This window comes from Mobula birostris, chromosome 11, assembly GCF_030028105.1.
Source record: "Mobula birostris isolate sMobBir1 chromosome 11, sMobBir1.hap1, whole genome shotgun sequence".
In the NCBI taxonomy this organism is placed as follows: domain Eukaryota; kingdom Metazoa; phylum Chordata; class Chondrichthyes; order Myliobatiformes; family Myliobatidae; genus Mobula; species Mobula birostris.
The window spans coordinates 33,486,782-33,513,035 of NC_092380.1; the positions used below are offsets into that span (position 1 = coordinate 33,486,782).

The 26,254-nt window shown below is 37.7% G+C and overlaps 1 protein-coding gene across 3 annotated transcripts in view; it reads left to right on the top strand.

The window, feature by feature from the left end:
- LOC140205013 (carnitine O-palmitoyltransferase 1, liver isoform-like) overlaps window positions 1-26,254 on the top strand; it is a 124,528-nt gene that overhangs the window by 44,793 nt on the left and 53,481 nt on the right. For 2 of the 3 annotated variants that reach the window (XM_072272069.1, XM_072272071.1), the window contains exons 2-6: window positions 5,519-5,680; window positions 6,263-6,402; window positions 12,874-13,045; window positions 13,881-13,982; window positions 17,520-17,657. In XM_072272069.1, the coding sequence (XP_072128170.1) occupies window positions 5,540-5,680; window positions 6,263-6,402; window positions 12,874-13,045; window positions 13,881-13,982; window positions 17,520-17,657 (693 nt within the window). In that variant the 5' untranslated portion in view covers window positions 5,519-5,539. Of the gene's footprint in view, window positions 1-5,518; window positions 5,681-6,262; window positions 6,403-8,913; window positions 9,360-12,873; window positions 13,046-13,880; window positions 13,983-17,519; window positions 17,658-26,254 lie in introns of those variants that run through there. The other variant, XM_072272072.1, reaches the window with a different exon arrangement.

Sequence of the window (26,254 nt, forward strand, 5' to 3'; positions counted from 1 at the left end):
CCCCAATTCCTGTTCCCAATCTACCCTAATCTTATCAAATGGAGCTTTCCTAAGTTTCATAATAATATTATAAATCATAGCCGATGCACCTTTCTGACATGGATTAAGGTTAATTATAGTATCTAAAATGTATGTAGGAGGAAGTATAGGAAAAGAAGAAAGTATAGTACTTAGGAAATTTCTAACTTGTAGATATCTAAAAAAATGTATTCTTGATAAATTATATTTATTAGATAATTGTTCAAAAGACATAAGGGAACCATCTAAAAATAAATCCAAAAACCGTGAAATACCCTTAGTCTTCCAAATTTGAAAAGCACGATCCGTAAAAGAGGGAGGAAAAAATATATTACCTAAAATAGGAATCGCTAGCCCAAATTGGTTAAGATCAAAAAATTTTCTGAATTGAAACCAAATACGTAAGGTATATTTAACTATCAGGTTAGATACCTGTTTGAGGCGTTTCAAATCAAAAGGAAGAAAGGAACCTAAAATAGAGCCAAGTGTATAACCCTGAACAGATTGTAATTCCAATGCTACCCATTTAGGAATAGATAGTATATCCTGGTCAAGTAACCAAAATTTCATATGTCGTATATTAATTGCCCAATAATAGAATCTAAAGTTAGGTAATGCTGAACCTCCATCTCTCTTAGCTTTCTGTAAATGTATTTTACCCAGCCTCGGGTTTTTATTTTGCCAAATAAATGAAGAAATTTTTGAGTCAACTTTATCAAAAAAAGATTTTGGGACAAAGATTGGTAATGCCTGAAATATATATAGAAATTTTGGCAAAAAAAACATCTTAACTGCATTAATATGACCAATCAAAGTTATATAAAGGAAACCATTTAGATGAAAGTTGAATAATATGGTCAATTAAGGGTAAAAAGTTAATCTTAAATAAATCTTTGTATTTACAAGTAATTTTAATCCCAAGATATGAAAAATAATTATTAATCAATTTAAATGGAAAGTTATGATATAAGGGAAGTTGTTTATTAATCGGGAAAAGTTCACTCTTACTAAGATTTAATTTATAACCTGAAAAGAGACTAAATTGTGCTAATAACTCTAAAACAGCAGGGATGGACTTTCGAGGATTAGAAATATTTAAAAGTAAGTCATCAGCATAGAGTGATATTTTATGGGACTTTAAGCCCTGAGTTATCCCAGTAATATTTGGAGATCCTCGAATGACAATTGCAAGAGGTTCTAATGCAATATCAAATAATAAAGGACTAAGAGGACAACCTTGTCGAGTACCTCGAAAAAGAGGGAAAGAAGGTGAACTTAGAGAGTTAGTACGGACCGAGGCCACAGGAGAATGATATAACAGTTTGATCCAGGATATAAATTTTGAGCTAAAATTAAACATTTCAAGCACCTTAAATAAGTAAGGCCATTCTACTCTATCAAAAGCTTTCTCAGCATCTAAAGAGATAACACATTCAGGAACATTTTGTGAGGGGGTATAAACAATATTTAACAGTGTGCGAATGTTATAAAAAGAGTAACGACCTTTAATAAAACCCGTTTGGTCTTCCGAAATAATAAAAGGAAGTACTTTTTCTAATCTGTTTGCTAATAACTTAGAAAACACTTTAGAATCAACATTTAATAAAGATATTGGTCTATAAGATGCACATTGAGCAGGATCTTTATCCTTCTTTAATATTAGAGAAATTGACGCTCTATTGAAAGATTCGGGAAGTTTACCAAGTTTTAATGAAGCCTCAAAAACCCTACAGAACCAAGGGATTAATGAAGGTGCAAAACATTTATAAAATTCTACGGTAAACCCATCAGGGCCAGGAGCTTTCCCCAAATTCATAGAGAAAATAACATTCTTAATCTCATCAGTGGTAATGGGAGTATCTAGCATAGAAGACATATCCTGTGAAATCTCAGGGAAATCTAGGTTATCTAAAAAATCATTCATATAATTAGAGTCTCGAGGAGACTCTGATTGATATAAGGAAGAATAAAAATCACAGAAGGTTTGATTAATCCCCGCATGATCAAGTATCAGTCGGTCATTTTGGTTATAAATCTGATTAATTTGAGACTTAGCATAATTAGACTTCAATTGATTAGCCAGCAGTTTGCCAATTTTATCACTGTGTACATAAAATTCACTTCTTGTTTTCTTTAATTGGTTTACAATCGAGGACGAAAGTAATAAACTGTGTTCCATTTGAATTTCAGTTCTTTGTTTATATAACTCCTCAGAGGGAGCTGTAACATATTTATTATCAATTTCCTTAATCTTGTCCACAATTACCAACTCCTCCTGCTTCAGCTTCTTCCTCAAAGCAGCAGAATACGAGATAATCTGACCATGAATATAAGCTTTAAAAGTATCCCAAAGAATGTTCACAGAAATATCCTCTGTATAGTTGATTGTAAAAAAAAGATCAATCTGTTCATTCATAAAGTTAACAAAGTCCGAGTCCTGAAGCAACAGCGAATTAAAACACCATTGTCTATTATTTTGTGTATTGGCCTGAATTTTAATAGAAAGCTTAAGTGGAGCATGATCCGAAATGGTTATAGAGTCATTGTCCCATTTAATCACTGAAGAAATAAGACGAGAGTCAATAAAGAAATAATCAATTCTTGAATAGGAATGGTGAACATGTGGAAAAAAAAGAAAAATCTTTTTCCTGAGGATGCAAAAAATGCCAAATGTCCGTCGACCCAGAATCAGAGAGGAATGAATTAATCAAAGTTGCAGATTTATTAGGTAAGGTCTGTAGAGGAGCCGAACGGTCCAAAGCTGGAGATAAACAGGTATTAAGATCTCCGCCCCAGATCAATGAAAACTCATTCAAATTCGGGAACTGATTAAATAATGATTTATAAAATTCCGGACAGTCCATATTAGGAGCATAAACATTAACCAAAACTACCTTTTTATTAAATAGTAAACCACTAACCAGTAGAAATCTACCATTCGGATCAGAAATAATATCATGGTGTATAAAAGTAACTGAGGAGTCTATAAAAATAGAGACGCCTCGAATCTTGGCGTTGGAGTTTGAATGAAACTGTTGTTCCTTCCAGAATTTAAAAAAACGTAGTCTGTCCCCCCTCCGCACATGGGTCTCTTGTAAAAATAAAATTTGTGCTTTAAGTCTCCGGAACACTTTAAAAGCTTTTTTCCTTTTAATAGGATGATTAAGGCCATTAGTATTCCAGGAGACAAAATTAATAATAGACTCCATAAACCCTAAAGTCAACCCGCAACAAGGAGGATTGACGATAGGCTCGACCCATGAACCCGGAAAGGGAACAGAACAAATAAGAGATACCGGGAAGGAGAACGCAACCAATACTTCAATAGTGTACATAGCCCAAGAAGAAAGAAACTAAAACGTGAAGCCCCTCCCACCACCCCCCACCCCATGAGCCCAAGGCTAAATCTAACAGACCAGCCAGAAAGAAGCAAGCACTAAAACTACCCCCATGACTTCCGGTATACGCTCCCTAAAAAAAGTGTAAATATAAAAAAGATCAGCTAATTATAAAACAGTAAAAAAATAAAAAAAGGTAAATCAATTAAAACAAACACTTAATATAACAGAGAAAAAGCCAGAAACTATTAAAAAAACCGCAACAAACCCCAGACCCTATGAGTAAACAAAAAAAAAATGAGATTATTAACATAAACTAGTTATGAAAACCTACAAAACAAAATAGATTTAAAAACTACAAAATTTAAGGCCTCAAAGGAAATACGTAGAATGACGGTGAGGGAATAACCACCCAGAATCCCCTGGGAAAAAGAAAGGAATGACGCAGATAAAAAGAAAGTTTAGCAACCACATTAATTAATCAAAAATAAACTTTTCTGCCCATATAAGGCAAAAAAAATTAAAACTGACAAATTCACAACCTCCGATCAAACGGAGATAGTTAAAAATTACGATTAAGATGTTGAAGGTGAAAATTGATCCAGATAACTCTGGGCATCCGATGGAGATTCAAAAAAACGGAGGGCTCCATCCAACGTACGAATCCTTAGACGTGCAGGGTAAAGCAGCGCTGGTTTTAAATCCATCTTGTAGAGTTCCGACATCACAGATCTGTAACGAACCCGTTGATCCCGAATTGGTTTACTGAAATCCTCCATGAATCGGAACTTAAGATCCAAAAAATCAATGTAACCTTTAGATCGAACGAAACGAAACAGTTTCTCCTTGTCTTGAAAGTAATGAAAACGTAATATAACATGTCGAGGTTTATCTGACTTAGACGAGTATGATGGAACTCTGTGAACACAATCCAATAACGGTGGTTGGTCAGGAAATACAGTAGGAAATGCATCTTTTAAAAGTTGAGAAAAATACTTCATAGGGTTATCAGATTCAACAGCTTCACGCACCCCAATCATTCGAAGGTTCTGCCGTCGCATTCTGGATTCTAAGTCAGAGTTTTTAAAGGTCAGAAAGTCAAGTTTCTTCTTCATTACATTAATTGTTTCTTCGATTTTCTCCATCTTGAGCTCACTTTGTTGCGTAGATTTTTGAAGATCAGATATAGCTGACTGATGTTCCGTAATAGATGTTTGAATCTTATCGATTGAATCGGCAATTTTCTGGAAATTAATTGAAATTTCCGCACGAATCAGCTCCGTAACAGAGGTTGAAATTTCCCTTTGAATTAGCTCCGATATAGCTTTCAAAGTCACTGGTGGTTCAGTCAGAGGAAAATCGGTACCTTTCGGTCTAACCGGAGGTTTGCCATCCTTCCCGTTTTTTCCATTCTTAGACATAGCAGACCTTAAACGCATCCGATTATCAAAGAGCCCAATTTATTTCAAAATATTGTAAAAGTCGATACCTTAATGATTAATTAAAATATAGCTGATCATAAGAAGAAAAACTCAGAGGTAATGGAGCGAGTCAAGAACACGACTTCACTCCATGACCTCTACCGGAAGTCCCCGATATTGTATATATTGGGTATGGCCAAGGCTACTTGCAGTAAGTGAGGGAGAAACAAATAGGGATTGGCAAAGGTACTTGGAGGAAATGCTTATCGATTGTAGATCCCAGTTTAGTTATGATTATGGTTAAAACAATGTGACAAAGCAGCAGTTAAGGCTCTCTCCATGGCTAGTGAGTTTCTGCTGGATGTTCATGCTTCCTCTCACATTCTAAGGTCGTGCTGATAGGTTGTTGATGACTGTAAATAGATAATAAAGAAGAATCAAAAGAATCGATGGGTGTGTGAGAGATTTTAAATTGCAGAGCTACTGGGTATTTAAGAGGAGGGTGAATTGGGTTAGATTGCACTGCTATGATCTAGCATGAATCAGATGGGTGGAATAGCCCCCTGGGTTATAAGAAGTAAGTAAAGAGTGTCACTTGATCATATTGTTGACATTTTGCATTTGTGGACATGGGGAAAATTTATGGTTTCTTGAGAAAACATTTGCTTCAAATCAGGCCAATATAGGATATGTCGGAGGAAAAATAAATGCTTATGATAGTTTCCCCTTCATGTTTTAAAGGTTGTTGCATAACGTGAGAACATGGCCGAAGCTCACCAGGCTGTTGCATTTCAATTCACTGTCACTTCAGAGGGCATCGACCTCCAACTCAGTTATAATGCATTGAAAGAAATCTACCTCTCAGGTATCAGGGCCTGGAAGAAGAAATGTAACAGAATCAAGGTGAGGACATTCCATTCAAATCAGATATTTCCAGAGAGTTGTGCATTTTTAGAATTAATTCTAAAATGGTTACTGTTGATCAAAATATAATTATGCCTTGACTGATGATCAATGTACTGAAGAAGTTCCTATGCCAATCAAAAACAAACAACCAAAAGAGTTTTTGGCCCATTCCACGTCCCTCCATACCCAACCCCACCAACCATCCCTTCACTAACTACAAATAGTTTCACAGCAAGAAAGAACACAACTCATTCTAAGAAACCATAACTTTGTAGCCAGTGAAAAGCGGAGTTCTCTGTCTCTTGGTGTGATGAAAGCAGAGAAGAGGAAATGTACATAGAAAATTATTTTAGACTGACTACAAAACTTCCTGATGGATTGTAAGAAGCTGTATGTTTGTAATTGTCAATTTACATATATTATTTGAAACTCAATGTTTGACAACTATTTGAGTTTGCTAGAAGATTTTAGATTGTGCTTTTGTTTTCCACTGCAAAATGTGACACTGCCTGACAAATAGTTCTTTCCTGTATTAAGTGTTTCTTTTCTAGTCATTGTGTTTCCTTTTCCTCTTTGCAGAACAATTTTATGACTGGAGTTTATCCAGCTAGCCCATCCAGCTGGCTTTTTGTAGTGCTGACAGTAGTAGGTACAATGTATACAAGAATTGATCCCTCGATGGGGATGATAGCTAAGCTTCGAGAACACCTCCCTTTAAGGTGAGCGATTATCCATAATAACTGGCGAGTCAGTGGTAACTCATAGAGTTAACAGAGAGGAATTAGAATTACCTGATTTTTAAATGTTAATATTCATTCAGTTTTAAGTGAAATATTTGGTTATGAACATTAAAAGATTTTTTTTTAAGTTTTAGAAATACAGGTCCTTCCTTCCTTCCCAACAAGTCTGCACCCCAATTACATGCATGTGAGCAATTAACCTATTAACCAGTATGTCCTTAGGATGTGGGAGGAAACCGGAATATCCAGAGGAAACACATGCGGTCACAGGGAAAACATACAAACTCCTTAAAGACAGCAGTGGGAATTGAACCTAGATCACAGGTGCTGTAAAACATTACACCAACCACTACACTACTACGCCACCTCAGTAAACGAGCAATACAAAAAATCTATACATTAAAAAAATTCTCATTCTGTTTATCTGTTTGTCGGTTTGTCTGTCTGTGCCCTCGAATTAGCCCAAACGGTGCATTAAAGCAGCACTTTTTTTTTTGACTAAATGGATTTAAAATGCTCTAACTTACACAATGCATGCAAAGGTCAGGGTTATTGTCATAGTCATAGTCATACTTTATTGATCCCGGGGGAAATTTTATATTCGTATAAAATTGTTCACTCGTCAACAGGCCCTGCTTTCCACACCCAATCCCAGCTTTCATGGAAACTGCGATGCGACATCACGACGCATGCATACGGCCAACCTCACAATGCTCACAGCAGCGACACCAACTGCAGCAAAAGGGTAGGGGAGCTCTATTTCCAGCGGTCACATTCTGCTAATCACCATCAGCATGTGCAGGATTGGGACAGGTCATCAAGTAGGACGACAAAGTCGAACTGTAACTTCTGAGTGGGTGGTCCCCTATAATGCCCAACTATTGAGGCTGTTGAGTTGTCATCTATATGTAGAAATATGTGCGTCTGTCAAGTCCATCAAATACGTGATCAAGTATACCATGAAGGGGAGTGATCGGGCAATTTTTGGAGTGAATAGAGAAGACAAAATCACACAGTATTTGACAGGCAGATATATCGGGCTCTCTGAAGCTGTTGGATCGATACTTGGATTTCCAATTCACAAGGGGGAACCAGCCGTTGTTCGCCTTCAAGTGCACCTTCCCCAACAGCATCAAGTATTCTTTCGAGATAATTCTGTGCTGCAACTGATTCATGACATGGCAAGAACCACTTTATTGGAATTCATGGATCTTTGCATTCGCGATCCATTTGCAAGTACCCTGTACTATGTGGGTATTCCCAGATTCTACACTTGGACTAATAAGAGATGGGAAAGAAGGAGAATGGGGAAAAGAGTGGAGGAGTACTCCGGGATTTTTGAAGCAAATGTTCTGGGTGGAGTGTATACCGTTTCTCCACAAAGTGGTGACCTCTACTATTTGAGACTTCTTCATCACATAAAGGGGCCAGCATCTTTCAAATCATTGAAAACACATGATGGAGATAACCTTCCATCATTCAAAGACGTCTGCAGAGAGAGAGGATTGTTGCAAGCAGACGATCATTGGCAGCAAACTATGGAAGAAGCAGAGAGAACAAGAATGCTCAGAGCAATGAGAGATTTGTTTGTCGTCTTGCTCACAAACGCTGAAATCAACAATCTACAGCAATTATGGAACTGGTTCAAGAATGCAATGTCTGAAGATTTCTTACAAATGGAGAGGAGAACTATCAATGATCCTAATATCATGATCGATGAGAAGCGTCATGGACAAGGGTGTTCTGTATTTCCAAGAGAAACTTGAGAACTTGAAGAATATAAACTTGCCAACACCAAGAAACAGTACAATTACTCAAAGCGCTGGCGATCTGGAATTATTGCGTGAACTGCAATACAACAGAGACAAACAGCAGGAATTTGTTTCATAGAAGGAGCCCTTATTGAATAATGAGCAAAGAGAAGTATATGAATATGTGCGACTGCTTGGAAAGGAAACTCTCTTCAATGAAAATCATTGATGCACCAGAAGGAACAGGGAAGACATTTATCATCAACTTGATCCTCACTAAGGTTAGGGGAGATGAAGGTGTTGCTATTGCTGTAGCATCATCCAGTATTGCAGCAACATTGATGCCTGGTGGTAGGACAGCACATTCAAGATTCAAGATACCCCTCAAAGTCAATAAGGATGCCCTTTGTAACATTGATTAAAAACACCAATACTACAAATTTACTCCGAAATGCGAGGTTTATTGTCTGGGATGAGTGCCCCATGATTAGCGGGTAGAGCTTCGAAGCTGTGGACCGGACTCTTCATGATTTGCATGACAAGAATGAGGCCTTCGGGGGTATTTTAACCATTTGCTGTGGCGATTTCCGTCAGCTTCTAGCAGTTGTGAAACAAGGAAATGATGCTGATGTGGAGAATTCCTGCACAAAAAAACCCTACTTATGGAGAAGCTTCATTAAGTTTCAGTTGAAGAGAAACATGCGATTGAGTGAGGGAGAAGGATGATATTCTGAGTTCCTATTGGATGTTGGAGAAGACAAGATTGAGAAAAATGAAAATGATGAAATCGAATTACCTGAAGATATGATTCTGCCAGCAAAAACTATGGAAGAATGTATAGATTTCATCTAACCGACATTCGACAATCCTGCAGAACTGTTCTCAAGGAATTCTATCTTGGTTCCTCTCAATGAAATGATGCGAAGAATAAACTTCACATGCATTAGACGCTTCCCTGGAATCAAAGAACACTGTTCCTTCAGTGCCGTAAGTGAAGGAGCTAACGCCACTCATTTTCCAAAAGAATTCCTTGATTCGGTCGAACTCTCTGGATTGCCACCACATAAACTGGAATTGAAGAGGGGATCTCCCATCATTTCAATGAGGAACTTGGATCCACCAAGGCTTTGCAATGGAATGCGAATGATGGTGGAAGAACTGCTCGACAATCTCATCGTAGCAAAGGTAAACATTGGTGCATTCAAAAATGATATTGTCATGATCCCAAGAATTACTCTCAGTTTATCAGAAGGGGAAGATGTCCCCCTTCAGCGGAGCCAGTTCCCGATACAGTCATGCTTTGCTATAACTATAGGTAAGGCGCAAGGCCAAACCATGGAGAATGTGTTGATTTATCTGAAGAAACCGATACTCCAGCATGGTCAGCTGGATGTGACTTTAAGCCGGGAAAAAGAAATGAAAACGTTGTAGTATTCTTGAAGGGTGGCAGACCAACCAGAAATGTTGTCATCAAAAGTGTCCTTCGTTAAACGAGGAGGAGCTATATTTGTCTTGCTACGGGTCTTTCTTCTTTAATAAACTGAGTTTTTATTCTTTAATTTCCAAAGCAAAGTGATAGCAATAACATTCCGGGAAATTTAATCTTCATTCTGGTCACATCAGACTGCACTACCTTTCTCTCAAAGGGTGCCCCAACAGGTCACCCAGTTGTACTAAAATGTAAATAAATCCTAAAGGAAATCAATACATCCATGCCTAAAAATTTCATAAAAGGATGTACATTTTGTAGTATTAATTCTTTAGCTATTAGCAATTGCTTATATAATTTATGTCTAATTTAGGTTTTTTTGTGAATGTTGTTGATGCCTCTGAAAGTAAGTTTTTCATATTGCACCTGTGCTTAGATATCTTTGTGCACGTGCCAATAAACTCAACTTTCACGTTTTGAGTCAGAAGTAATTATATTGGAAAAAAATTATAAATATTTTGTGCCTTGTTTTCATAAAGAAATATTTAAAAAACTTGCTGTCAGTAGTGGAGAACAAAGGGTTTAGAGTGAATGAGGAGCTGAAGGAAATCTGTATAAGTGAAAAATGAAAAAGTGAAAAAGTAATAGAAAATTTATTGGGATTAAAATGCCAATAAATCCCCATGACCTAAAGATCTGCAACCCAAAAATTTGAAGGAGATGATGATGAAGAAAATGGATGCACTGATTTTCTGTAAATTTTAGCAAATATAACCATACTATTTAAGAAAGAGATAGAAAGTACATGAGTGTGAGGATAATCCTGGAATCTATAGTTAATGAAGTGGTGATAGGACACTTATATTAAAAAAAAAGAATTGGGTAGAGTCAACATAGTCTTATAAAAGGGACGGCATGTTTGGCTGTTGTTAGGTTTTTTAAGATTCTGACTCACAGAAAAGATACTTGATACAATTTGGTTAGATTTTCAGAAGGACCAATAAAGTGCTACACAAGGGATAATGAAGCAAAAATGGAGGACATTCTATTTGGAATACTGTATTAGCATGTATTGACATTAGTTGAAAGAATGGGAGGTCGTAACTAATAGAACCCTAAGGTTTGGTTCTGGAGTTTCAACATTTCACAATCTATATCAATGATTTGGATAAAGGAACAAATTGTTATATCCAGGTTTGCAGGTGATTTGGAGCTGGGCAGGAGTATGAATTGAGGAGAGGATTCTAAAATGCTTCAGGAGCATATGTACTGGCTAAGTGGGTAGGTGAGATGTAGCACATAGACTATAATATGGAAAATGTGGTTAACTAGTTTGATAGAAACAATATAGAAAACCTGATTTTTTTTTTCAGTTGATGTGCATGTACACCAAACAATTGGGATGGTAAACATTATGTTGACTAATTGCAAGAGAATTTGAGTACAAAAGTAAAGACATTTATTGCAATTATGTAGAGCCTTAGTAAGATTGCACCCCGTGTATTGTTTTTAAGTCTGGTTTCTCGGGTTCATTTGATCCGTTTCTGGGATGAAGGAGGAATTGAAGGGGAGATTGAGCAGACCGGGCTAGATTATCTGCTTAGAAGAATGAAAGGTGATCTTACTGAAACGTATGAATTCTTATGATATTTGACAGGGAAGATACAGATTTGTATAGAGTCAAGGGTCGTAATTTCAAAACAGAGGGGTTAGCCTTTTGTATCTGAGGTAAGGAAAGACTTCACTCAGAGGGTTTGAGGGTAGTGGTGCTGAGTTAAAAGATTAACCATTTTTTAATCAGATGATCGAGTAAGTATGGGGTATTGATTGGCATGCTCCTGCTTTTATTCTATGTTCTGAATGGTAGAATTTGTTAAGAAGGTATGTTCATAATTGTGTAATTTTATCTCCTTTTTTTTATCTCCTGCTAAAACCAAATATATAGAAGGCAGTGACAGTAAATATTGAGAGTTGTCTTCAGATATGGAACATTGGGCATTTTCAGTGCATAGTTTTTTGTTAATTAAATCTTGACACAAGTAGTGAACATGGGACATTGGCTAGCAGTTGTAGACCATAATGATTGAAAATAAACACACACAAACACCAAGTGGTTCTTTTGAACCCCTCATCTGAGTGATTTGGTGACTTTACACCATTTTTTTTGTAATCTCCGCATAAACTGTTTCCTAAAATCCATTTATGAACACAATTTCGTGGCTCTTTTCATCATTATTTTATTTTTGTGTTAAACAGTCCAGATTATTAAACAATACTTAAACATACTTTCTTTGGATTATTTGTACAGTCTTCTGAATTTGCTCATGCAGTACTTTACCACTATATTAATGTACTCTAAAAAGTTCAGATGATATGTAGAAAATGCAACTTCTGCTCTCTTGTTATTCGTTCAAGATGACACCCTGCCATAAAATCTTACTAACCCCACCTTCAACTCACCCCACCTTCTATTTATCACATATGCACCAAGGGCATTTTACAGTGGCAAATTAAACTGGACACCTTTGGGCTGTGGAATGTTCCTGAGAACATGGGGAAATTTACATTGTTACAGGGAGAATGTGCAAACTCTACACACAGAACAGCTGAGGTCAGGATGAAACCCAGGACACTGGAATAGTGAGACAGCAGCTGTACTGAATGGGACGCTGTACTGCTTCATGGTCAGTTGCATAATTAAATTATTGTTACCTTCAAACCATCTATAATTATAGTGTGAAACTTTTCTTTGGCTGTGAAGTGCTATAGAGCGCCTGCAATTTAAAAAAAATTGCTCTGTAATTGGTCTTCAAAGAGCTGATGTTTGGCGCAGACTTGTGGCCGAAATGAAGCGGCAGGGCCCGGGTCTGAGAGTAAGGAATAAGCTGACATTTGGCTGATATAAGTGCAGGGCCAGATTGAAAAAGTCAGGGTGTTGGAGCCGGTGATGAGGGAGGAGACGGTGTTCAGCTTGTTGCTCCAATAGGTTTACTGAACTGAGGCTATGGTCTGGAACTAACAGACTCCTGGACCGGCTGCGCTAATGAATTGTCTTTGTGGCTGTAGACTCACTTTTGTGAACTTTAGTCCTGAGTGTTATTTGTTTACTTTTTGTTATTTCCATGATTTACACAAATTGGGTGTGTGACTGTTTATTTTTAATAGCTTCTATTGGGTTTCTTCGTTTTTGTGGTTGCCTGTAAGTACATGAATGTCAAGGTTGTATATTGTATATATACTTTGTACTTTGAGCTTGTTTGTCTTTTATAGGCGATATGTGTCACATCATGGTCAAAGCCTGGTGAGTGCTCTGCTCTTTGCAACAGGGCTGTGGCTTTCACTGATATTTGTGATGCGGCAGATCCTCAAAGCCCTTCTCTCCTATCATGGCTGGATATTTGAAGAACATGGCAAAGTGTCCACAACCACCAAAGTCTGGTTTGTAAGTGCTGACACCTCAAATAATCTCTCGTTAATCTGTTCAAGAAAAAACAATAGTCTCTCCCCATTTTATCCCTCAGCCCAAGTTGACAAAGGTACTCAACTTTGAGACCAATTCTGTGCTCATTTGCCACCTACAGATGTATACTAAGAAGTAGCTGATTCACAGACATCAGGACTGACTTGTCTGTTTTCTAATCAAATATGTAAATTCTGATTGAAATACCCTTGAAGTGCATCTGTAAGTGGCTATATCAGCTGGGCTGCCATTTGAACAGGATCTTCTTGGATTGCACATCTTAATTACTCAACATTTTTACGCAGCTACGTTTAGACAATAAGAGCCATTTTCTAAATATAGCAAATTCAAATGGAAGAGTCTAGTGAGAAGGGAAGGCAGATATAACTATAACTGAATTCCCTGAACTTGCTGGATTTAATTGACCTGACCTGGATGCCCATGTCACTCTTCCAGACTTTGATTTGGTGCTTTTGAATTAACCAGAGGAAATTTGGAAATTCAATTTGTGACTCCCTGTCTGGTGCCAGGAAGCTAGAATTTGGTAGTATGACAGTGACATTGGTGCCTCTGAACCGGGGGGAGGGGGAGGTGATGTCAACTTCAGAGTTGGTGCTCCCAATTACTATGTTAACATGCAAAGACAAGTAAACTAGTTGAATACCTGGCTGTCACTATGTAGTTTATTTTGGATGTGAGAATGACCTTGCAGTTCAGTTTAATCTATTTGCCTTGGAAAGGCACCTCAAAGAGTTAGTCCTCACTCAAGTATGAGACAAAATTGACGAGCAGTTTTTAATTTGAGTTTCTTTTTCAGACTCTAGTGAAGATTTTCTCGGGTCGCAAACCAATGTTATACAGTTTCCAGACTTCCCTCCCACGTTTGCCTGTTCCAGCTGTGAAAGACACTCTGCGAAGGGTAAGGTGACTCTTAAAGGTCAAGCAAAATTTACAGCATCTTTTCAAAAGTATTCAGCCCTATTGGAAGTTTTCATGTTTTACAGTAGATTTAATTTGGCTTTTTTGACGCTGATCAACAGCAAAAACTCATGTCAAAGTGAAAACAGATCTCTACAAAGGAATCTAAATTAATTACAAATATAAAGCACAAAATAATCAATATGACCATAAGATATAGGAGCAGAAGTAGGCCATTCGGCCCATCGAGAATGCTCCCCCATTCAGTCATCGGCTGATCCAATTCTTCCAGTCATCCCCACTCCCCTGCCTTCTCTCTATACCCTTTGATGCCCTGGCTAATCAAGAACCTATCTATCTCTGCCTTAAATGCACCCAATGACTTGGCCTCCACAGCCGCTCGTGGCAACAAATTCCACAGATGTACCACCCTCTGATTAAAGCAATTTCTCCACATCACTGTTCTACATGGGTGTCCTTCAATCCTGAAGTTGTGCTCTTTTGTCCTAGACTCCCCTACCATGGCAGATAACTTTGCCATATCTAATCTGTTCAGGCCTTTCAACATTCAGAATGTTTCTATGAGATCCCCCCTTATTCTCCTGAACTGCTAATTGATTGCAAAAATACTCACCCCCTTTAATATAACACACCAATTCATTGATGCAGCCAATTGGTTTTAGAAGTCACATAATTAGTTAAATGGAGATCTATTTTTGGAGACCTGTGTGCAGTCAAGGTGTTTCAATTGATTGTAGTAAATATATACTTGTATCTGGAAGGTCCAGCTGCTGGTGAGTCGGTATCCTGGCAAACACTACACCATGAAGATAAAAGAGCTACTCCAGGCAACTCCACGAAAAGGTTATTGAAAAGCACAAGTCAGAAGATGGATACAAAAAAATGTCCAAGTCACTGAATATCCCTTGGAGTACAGATCAGTCAATCATCAAGAAATTGAAAGAATTTGGCACAGCTATAAATCTGCCTAGGACAGGCCAACCTCAAAAACTGAGTGACCATGCAAGAAGAGGACTCATGAGGGAGGCCACCAAGAGACCTATGACAACTCTGGAGGAGTTACAAGCTTCAGTGGCTGTGATGGGAGAGACTACACATAAAACAACTGTTGCTCGATTGCTTCACCAGTCACAGATTTATGAAAGAGTGGCAAAGAGAAAGCGACCATTGGGGGAAAAAAACTTGGCAAGAGTTTGCCAGTAGGCATATAGGAGTCTCTGAAGTCAGCTGGATGAAGGTTCCATGGTCTGATAAAACCAAAATTGAGTTTTTTGGCCATTAGACTAAGTGCTATGTTTGTCATAAACCAAACACAACATGTCATCAAAAACGCACCATCCCTACTAAGGCTTATGAAGGTAGAGGGTAATGAATGCAGCAAAATAGAGGGAATTCTTGGAGGAAAACCTGATGCAGTCTGCAAGAGAACTGCAACGTGGGAGAAGATTTGTATTCCAGCAAGACAATGACGCTAAGCATAAAGCCACAGCTGCACAGAAATGTTTTAAAAACAACAAAGTTAATGTTGTGGAGTGGCGAAGTCAGAGTCCATACCTCAATCCAATTGAGAATTTGTGGCTGGGCTTGAAAGGGCTGTTCACTCATGATCCCCATGCAATGTGAGAAAGCTTGAGCAGTTTTGTAAAGAAGAATTGCAGTGTCCTGCTGCAAAACTGATGGAGACTTATCAGTACAGACACAGAAGATGAATACTTATGCAATCAATTATTTTCTGCTTTATATTTGTAATTAATTTAGATAGGTTTGTAGAGATCTGTTTTCCCTTTGACACGTCTTTTTCTGTTGATCAGTGTTTAAGAAAAAGCCAAATTAAATCCACTGTGATTCAGTGTTTTAAAACAATGAATCATGAAATCTTCCAAGGGGGTGAATACTTTTTGTAAGTGTGGCTAGATATATGCCAATAGCTGAACACTGTGTGTGAGAGACAGGACTGAGTTGGGGAGGCATGAGTGAGTGTGATTGTGAAACCTATGGATTATGAACTTGACACCCTTTTAAAATATTGTCCTTTGGGGAGTAAGTAGGATATTGTTTGTTTGTAGGTGTTGAAAAATCACCAAGGAATTATGTAGCAAAATAGAACTGAGTCAAATGTCAGGAGCTCAGCCAAAAGTAAACTATTTAAGTTTGTATCAGATGTTGGTGTCTAAAGCCTGAACTAGATGTGACCTCAGTTCCAAAATGTGACAAGGAAGTAAAGGAATGAACTGCATTGATGATCATGTTGGTTGAGGACAATAAGTGAAATTGGCAGATCATGATGGCAGTCAGTGTATAATATGTTTTTGATGGTACTAATTTTTTTTTATAAATTCAATTTCTAAATAACGTCCTCTCTAAAACGTCTTAATGGGCTGAAAAGCACGTTCAGTGTCGGTGTCTCCCTTTCCCTAAAATGTGCTTTCACCAGTGTTATTTAATCAGTTTATTTAATTATTGAGCTACAGCGCAGAATAGGCCCTTCTGGCCCTTCAAGTTGCACCGCCCAGCAATCCCCTGATTTTAACCCTAGCCTAAACAATTTACAATGACCAATTAACCTACCAACCAGTATGCCTTTGGACTGTGGGAGGGAACCGGTGCACCTGGAGGAAACGTACGCAGTCACGGGGAAAATTTACAAACTCCTTACAGTGGTGGGAATTCAACCCGGGTCACTGGTACGATGAAGTGTTGTGCTAACCACTACACTACCATGCTGCCCCAGTTAATCAATTATTTTTAACTACTTGAAAGTAAGGTTACTTTTTGATTTCTGTTTATGGTTGTATGAGTGTACAGGAATTAGGAGCTTTATCTCTTGAATGCTGGAACTGACCAAGGGATCTTTACAAATCTTTTGATTCCCCTTGGGAATGCCTTATCCCTTCAGAGAAGGGGTGGAGGGTGACCTGACGCAGGAGAAAAGCATAAATGTGCCAGTAGGAGCCGTGTCTGCCATGGCTGTTCAGGCTTCAGTTCTTCAACTTGAACCTTAGTGAAGGATTGGACATGAGAATTTTGCAATGCCAGTTTAATGAAATCTGCACCCCACAATATACTTCTTCTTTAAGAGTTGCACGCTGGCATTTAATTGTGATGACTGCTATTTACTGCTATTTGCTACTTGGAGCTAACCGCTGAGGCATGCAGCCACTCAACAACAGGATTAGTGTAGCTGCATTCTGTTTTGTTAATTAGCAGGTAGTTTTGGAAGCAGCATGCATTTGTACTATGGAACACATTGATGCATTACACAACACAAATTTCGGAAGATGTGGGATCGAAATACTTGAATGTAGTAGAGAGAGAATTATTTCAGTATCATTTTAAATTGGATTATTAAACTGTTTTATTACCTTCTGCTGTTGTTTCTTTTTGTTCTGCGAATGTAACTCAAATGTTCACAACAAGAAGTCTCTACCTAACATTACTTGATATGCTGAGATATGGTGACATTTCTTGTATCCCCTTTAAGTCTTTTCTCCTCTGTTTCCTCCCTGTCCCTTGCAAGTTTTTGGAGTCTGTGAGGCCACTGATGAATGAAGATGACTTTAGACGGACAAAGGCACTGGCTAAAGATTTTGAAAGGAACCTGGCTCCTCGGCTCCAGTGGTATCTCATACTCAAATCATGGTGGGCTAGTAACTATGTAAGTTGTGGTGTATCATACTTAAATAATGCCTTCTTATATAATTGCAAATGTATTTTTCTTTATCATTACCAAATAAAGATTATAACATTATAGCACTGTTCTTTGGAAATAATTGTGGGTATGGATTTGATGCAGGCGTTGATCATGTGGATAGTCAGAGCCTTTTTCCCAGGGCTGAAATGGCTAACACAAGAGGGCACTGTTTTAAAGTGCTTGGAAGTAGGTACAGAGGATATGTCAGGGGTAAGTTTTTTTTATGCAGAGAGTGGTGAGTGTGTGGAATGGGCTGCTGGCAATGGTGGTGGAGGCAGATATGATAGGGTCTTTTAAGAGACTCCTAGATAGGTACATGGAGCTTAGAAAAATAGGGGGCTATTTTCGGCACAGCATTGTGGGCCGAGGGGCCTGTATTGTGCTGTAGGTTTTCTATGTGTCTTTCTTGGCTGCTCATGACTAGGCTGGGAGCTCTTTCAATTGGAGTAGCATAGAGAATTGATTCTGTATATTCAGTAGGAAAGACTAGAGAATTTTGTTACTCTCAAAAAGGTGTATCAAACAGTGGTATTTGAAATTGTGAACCTCTTTGCCAGTAAATGAAGAAAATTTGATAGGTTAATTAGCTGTGGTCACAGATCTAAGCCAATGAGTAAAAAAGCTATGCAACTTGAAGTCTCTGACAAATTACCACCAACATGTCAGCTGTGGAACCAGAGGAGCTAACAGTCTTGACTGCTGTTATACCATTAGCATGCCAACCCATGTCCACACTTTGGCAAGTCTGATCACTTAGTTGTGCTTGTACACCTGGCATGCAGGCAAAGGCTGAGGACTGCAGTACCAGTGGTGAAGACAGCAAAGGTATAGAGGACTGCTATCATGTTGTCATGACATCATGCCACTAAGCTCTCTCTCTTCTTCCTGTACTCTGACTTGTGTTTTGAGATGCAGCCCACTGCAATGCATCACCCACAATTCTCTGCAGTTTCTTGCAGACATGGGCAGAGGACTTGCCATGCCAATCTTTGATGCATTTGGATAGTAGACACGATGTTGAAGGAACTCAGCAGATCAGGCATTTCGGGAGGGAACAATTAATGTTTCGGGCTGAGACTCTCCATCAGGACTAGAAAAGTTGAGATAAGAACCAGACTATAAAGATAGGTAGGGGAGCACCAGCTGACAGGAAATGGATGAACCCAGGTGAGGGGTGAAAAATAATGATGTGAGATATTAGGAGGTGATAAGTGAAGAAGGAATCTGAAAGGAGAAGACAGTAGACCATTCAACAAAGGGATGGAGGTGATGGCCAACCTATGAGTGTGGGGTGGGCTGGCTGAGATAAGAAGCAAGGAAAACAGAGTGGAGTTGGTACAGAAAATTGGAGAAATCAACATTAATGCTGTCAGGTTGGAAACTACCAAGACAAAATATGAGGTGTTGCTCCTCTAACCTGCATCTGGCTTTATCTTGGCAGAAGGGGAGGCCTTGGACAGATATGTCGGAGTGGGAATAGGAAGTAGAATTGAAGTGGGTGGCCGCTGGGAGATCCTGGCTTTTGTAACGGATGGAGCGAAGATGCTCTATGAAGCGGTTCCCCAATATGCATTGATTTTGATGCGGATTCTCCAGATGGCGCTCACGCTGTGAGGTCACTTCTCGGCTTCGCTCCGTTACTTTTTCATTTTATATCTATGATCACCTTTATTTAATTTACTTTTAAGTTTGGATTTTGAACTTTGAAGAGATGAGTAAAGAAACAGTTTCAAGACCTAAAGTCCGAGACATTAAACCTGCGAAAGATGCCGATGGCGACGGAAAAAAGAAACCGATCCTAAACATCCTGAGATAACTTATGAATTGTTGATGAATTTGTTTCGTGAACAAGCTGATGAAATACGCTGAGGCTTTAAAGAAGAGATTACGGCAATTATGCAATCTTTTGGTGTGCTCAACCATCAAGTTCAACAGTAATAAAACACAATCACCGAACTGAAGGAGGATGCATGAAAGAAAGATGAAAAAATCGAGAGTTTGGAATGAAAAGTTTCTTGGACAGATAAACAGCTGGAGAGTCTTAAATTTAAGAGTACTGATCCAGAAAACCGATCCAGAAGAAAGAACTTACGTTTAATTGGTCTCCCCGAGGGAGTTGAGACAGGAGACCCTTCAGTATTCTTTTCTGAACTTTTAAAGACTGCATTTAGCTCTGAATTCTCGGATGATCCTCCATTGCTCGATCGCGTGCTTCGTATTTTTTGGAATAAATCAGATTCTCAATCTAAACCAAGACCAGTAATCATTCGATTTCATTATGTTCACGTCAAAGAGCAACTCATACGAGTAGCCCGACGGCAGGGAATGATTAAATTTCAAAATCATCAAATCCGATTGTATGAGGATTTCAGCCCCAAATTAATGAGAGCGCGATTGGCTTTCAAACCTCTGATGATGGAATGTTACCAAAAAGATCCCAAACTAGCGTTACTGTATCCTGCCCGTTTAAGAATTTCTCCTCCGAACAGCCAGCGACTTTTCTTCAACTCTACAAGTGCAGCTCGAAGCTTTCTGGATGAACTTGAATCAGCCACCACGGTTTAATTAACACACGATTCTTGTGATATTGTCTTTGGCTTTTCATTTTTTCTCAAATTCTATTAATCATACGATTCATTTTTGAAGATTGACTTTTATAAGTATAAGACTTCTAGTTTTGATCGGTAGTTTTGGTATTCTTTATACTTAATTTTACCTTTGTTATTGTTTTTTTTTATTATTGTATGTGGGGGAATATCATGTTTTTTTTCCCTGTGGTATAACCATGATGGCATTTTGTCGTCTTCTTCCCATAATACCTTTTGTTTTTTTTTACCGCGCCATCTTTTTGGGTTCTTCTTCCCATAATACTTTGCTTTCCGGATACGCCTTTTGTTTCATTCACTGTTCTCCCTTACAAATATTTTATATTGAATAATATGTATTGGTCTCTCTTTTTTTCCTCTTTATTTTATTAGCATGTTAGTGATTGTAATACTAAGGTATTTTATTTTACTATATCTGTTAAGTTTATTGTCTTTTTTGCTGTTATAGCGTAGTTTTTTTTTAGGTGGTCTTTTTACCAACATATATTTGGGAGCTGCCTTCTGGAGAAATGGGAGTAGATTTAGTCTTAGCTGGCTTTCTGGCCTTTCCTGGCTTAACTTTAGGGTTTCTTGGGCGGTGGGTGCGGGGGCTTATTCTTTTTTTCAATGGGCTAAATTTGAACTACAACAATGTCTGTATTGTCGCAACTTCCGTCTCCTTTCCAAATGCTGGTTCCTCTTCCGGTTACATGAGTTTATACTCTGGTTAACTCTTTATATACCAAAAGGTTGATTCAAGGTTAACATGGCTCAGAAGATTAATTTTGTTTCTTGGAATACAAATGGACTAAACCATCCGATAAAAAGGAAAAAGATTTTTAAAGTATTCCATAGAATGAATGCCCATATTATTTTTGCCCAAGAAACTCATGTGAGGAAGGAGGATAATCAGCGTTTTTTTAAGTCTTGGAAGGTATAACAGTTTCACTCAAACTCCAAAGCTAAAGTGAGAGGAGTTTCAATTTTAATAGATTCTTCAATTGCATTTGTACATCACAATACCTTCTCTGACCAGAATGGTAGATTCTTGTTAATTACCAGTCTACTTTTTAATAAGAAATGCCCCAAATGTGGATTACCCTGAATTTTTTAAACAATTATTTACCTCCTTTCCTAATTTAAGTGATTACATGTTGATAATGGGGAGGGGGTGACTTTAATTGCTGCTGAAACCCTTGATGGCACTACCGAATAAGTTGACCACACTTATCAATTCGTTTTTAATTGATTCTGGAATCTCCGAGATTTGGAGATTTCTACATCCCAAGGATAAAGAATTTTAGTTCTTTTCACGCGTACATCATACTTATTCTAGGATTGACTATTTTTTTATAGACTGTCATTTAATTCCGTCTGTAATTGAGTGTAACTATGATATCATTGCTATATCTGATCATGCACCATTGAATCTCTCTATTAAATTATGGGATATACCCTCTAATACTAGACAATGGCGTTTTAATTCCAACTTACTTCAACACTTGGATTTTGTAAAATTTATTAAGGATCAGATTGACTTCTCTTTTTTAACTAATACTATGGATGAAATTCCCAGTGGGGTTATATGGGACACTTTTAAAGCTTATATTCGTGGTCAGATCATTTCTACTCAGCTGGATTGAAAAAACGCACTAAGAATAAAATATTTGTGTTGATTGATAAGATTAAAGACATCGGTAAACAATATGCCACTACAGGTTTCCCCCCGCCATCCGAAGGTAGAGTGTTCCTATGAAACGGTTCGTAAGCCGAAATGTCGTAAAGCGAAGAAGCAATTACCATTTATTTATATAGGAAAATTTTGTGAGCGTTCGCAGACCCAAAAATAACCTACAAAATCATGCCAAATAACACATAAAACCTAAAATAACAGTAACATATAGTAAAAGCAGGAATGATATGATAAATACACAGCCTATATAAAGTAGAAATACTTTTCCACAATCATTACTAAATTGTTCTCCGGAGCGAAAATCTCACGCAAGCTCCGTCGGTAGAAAATCTCACACAAGCGCTGTTGGCAAAAACACGCACAAGCGCTCCCCAGTAACCTTTAAGCTATGAAGCTGCCAAATCATACCAAATAACACGTAAAAATACACAGCCAATATAAAGTAGAAATAATGTATGTACAGTGTAGTATCACTTACGGGAATCGGGACAGCGCCGAGCACACTGATGATGGTGTGTTAGACTGAGTCGTCGGAGCTTGGGTGGTGCAGTGGCCCCCCCCACCATCTGGGCCGCTGAGCAATACATTGCCGCGAAGAACGCAGGGGTCCAGCGGTAGCACATCTTTAAGAAAAAAGCCGAAACAAACATGCTAATTAATTAGGTGCCACCCGTAATTGTTGGCCCAGATCAGTGCCGGTTTCCGATTGCGTCGTCTCTGATCTGGGCCAACAATTACGTGTCGGCGGCACCTAATTAATTAGCATGTTTATTTCAGCTTTTTTCTTAAAGATGTGCTGTGTGCCTCCCGGCTACCTTTGCATTCTCCGCAAATCGGTATCTGTCTGTGGCCTGGGGGTTGGGGTGGTGGGACACTGAGGTGTCATCTCGTTGCCTGTTTCCATTAGAGCAGGCAGCTCATCTTCTCCTATGGCTGCCCGCCTCGATGTCGAAGGTCGAGGTTCATCGTCTGCTGTGGCTGATGTGGAAGGCTTGCTTGACCGCTGAGCCTCGCGTATTTTTCTATCACACAGTTCTTTAATAAGGACTCAAACGATCCTGCAAATATCCCCTAAACCGATGTACCCTTTCAAAATTAAAGTCATACTTTATCATTACTCATTCGGTTTAGATTGTTATCCTTTTTTCTTCCAATTGCATCAGCTCTTCATCTGTCAGTTCTTGGTGATGGGATGCCAAAACCTCTTCAACATCATCTTCGTCACCTTCCACAAGCCAAACTCACATTGTCCTTACTTCGTTCACCACGATCAAAACACTTAATTGTGTCTAGTTTTACCATAAGTGTAACATCCTTACGAGCTCTTTCGGGCTTTTCTGATACCATAGAACTCATCTTGCAAGCAGCTGCTCACAGGCTCGTGTTTAAGCAACGTTGGTGAGAATCTGGGGGAGAGCGGCTGCTCGGGGCGTACTGCCTTTTATCGCGCGCTGATTTTTTATCGTGCACTGAATTTTTTTTTCGTAACAGTGAAAACCTTCTGAAAGTGAAAATAGGGTACTAATGTAGGTCTTTCATAACAGTGAGGTTTCGTAAAGCGAACGTTCAAAGAGCGGGGGAACACCTGTACTCCTAATAAGGAGCTTTACAAACAGAGAGTTGAACTTCAAATGGAGCATAGTTTAGTCTTAACATTGTCAATAGAAAATCAATTAATAAAAACAAGAAGTGAGTTTTATATACATAGTGATAAATCTGGTAAATTATTAGCCAATCAATTAAAAACAGCTTCGGTTAAATGTCAAATTACTAAGATTCGTAAACTTAATGATATTTCAACAGTTGATCATGATGAGATTAATAAATCTTTTCAAGAATTTTATCCATCTTTATATCAGTCAGAATTTCCTCATGATCCCAGGGAGATGCAAGATTTTTTAAGGCATTTGAACTTTCCGAAATTAACACCCCAAGAACATTTAAAGTTAGAAACACCTATTATGGGTAAAGAAGTAATGGGGGCTGTTTCTTCAATGAATTCTGCCAAATCACCTGGCCCAAATGGCTATACAGCAGAATTTTTAAAGTTTTTTTTCTTCTATTCTTTCTCCCCAGTTGTGCAGAGTTTTTAGAGATGCAATTATTATAGGTAAACTTCCACAATCATTTTATAGAGCCCCTATTTCCTTAATTTAAAAAAAAAGGATCCTACTGAATGTGCATCATATAGACCGTTATCCTTATTGAATGTTGATTCAAAAATTTTTTCTAAAATATTAGCATCTAGGTTAGAAAAGGAATTACCTCAAATTATTTCCGCAGATCAAACTGGGTTTATTAAAAATCGTTATTCATCTTTTAATATTAGGAGATTAATAAATATTATTTATACTCCTTCACTGAGAACTCCAGAACGTGTTATTTCATTAGATGCTGAGAAAACTTTTGACAGAGTTGAATGGCCATATTTATTTACTACGCTTGAGTAGTTTAATTTTAGCCCGTTATTTATATCCGGGATTAAATTGATATATCATACTTCTTTAGCTTCGGTTTTGACTAATAATCAAAGATCTCCCTTTTTTCGATTATTTCGTGGCACTAGGCAGGGTTGTCCTTTAAGTCCTTTATTATTTGATATTGCTTTAGAACCTTTAGCAATTGCAATTCACGATTCACCAAATATTTTTGGTATTACTCGTGGGAAAGAGATACATAAGTTATCATTGTATGCAGATGATTTACTATTATATATTTCTGACCCAGAAAAATCCATTCCTGCAACTTTATCCTTTTTGGATAAGTTTAGTAAATCCTCTGGTTACAAACTAAATCTTAATAAGAGTGAACTTTTTCCGTTAAATATGATGGGTCCAAACTATAAATGTTTACCATTTGGATTAGTTACTGATCAATTTACTTATTTAGGAGTTAAAATTACTAAGAAGCATAAGGATTTTATTTAAGGTTAATTTTTTACCCTTACTGGATCAGATTAAAGGTTTGATTGCTAAATGGTCACCAATGTTTTTGTCATTAATTGGTCGGATTAATGCTGTTAAGATGATTATTTTACCTAAGTTTCTATATTTATTTCAAGCACTGCCAATTTTTATTCTGAAATCTTTTTTTGATGATGTTGATTCAAAAATTTCCTCATACATATGGCAGAATAAAAATCCTAGACTAGGTAAAAGATATTTACAGAAGCCCAAAAAGGAGGGTAGCTTAGTATTGCCAAACTAGATTCTACTATTGGGCGATTAATATTCCTAATTTAAAATTTTGGACATGGAATTGGGACACAGTTTCAAGTCCACAATCGGTTAATCTTGAATGTAATTCTGTTTCAGGATTTTCATTGGGTTCTATTTTAGGGACCCCACTTCTTTTTGACTTTTCGAATTTGGACAAACAAATGGATAACCCAGTAGTTAAACATACTCTTTGAATATGGTTTCAGTTTTGAAAATTTTTTGGACTGAATCAATTTATTTTAACTAGCCCTATTATATCCAACTTTCTTTTTCAACCCTCTTCTTTGGATCAAGCATATCTGGTCTGGAGAACAAAAGGTATAATACGTTTTTCTGATTTATTTTTAGATAACTGTTTTATGTCTTTTGAACAATTATCTAATAAATATAACTTACCTAGATAACATTTTTTTAGATATTTACAGAGTAGAAACTTTTTAAATACTGTTCTTACTACCTTTCCGCTTCCATATTCTACTGATATAATGGGAAAAAATTTGGATTTAAACCTTTCAGAAAGGTTTAATAGCAATTATTTATAATATGATAAGGAAAATAAATCCAGATGTTTCCAATACAGTTAAGAATGACTGGGAAAGAGAACTTAAGCTTACCTTACCTACTGAGAAATGGCAAAAAATTTTCCAACTAGTTAACTCTTCCTCTATTTGTGCTAAACATGCATTGATGCAATTTAAAGTTGTACGTAGGGCTCATATGTCTAAGGATAAATTAGCTCATTATTGCTCTCATATAAACCCTGTATATGATAGATGTCATTCTGAGATAGCCTCATTAACTCATATGTTTTGGTCTTGCCCTTTGTTGAAGAAATATTAGGACAATATTTTTGATATTATTTCAACTGTCTTGAATATTGATTTACAACCTCATCCTATCACTGCTGTCTTTGGTTTACCGATGATAGAAAAACATCATTTGACCTCTTCAGCTTGTCGGATGATTGCTTTTGTTACTCTAATGGCTAGAAGATCTATACTATTGAATTGGAAAGAGATTAGTCCTCCAACTACATTTCATTGGTTTTCTCAAACTATATTTTGT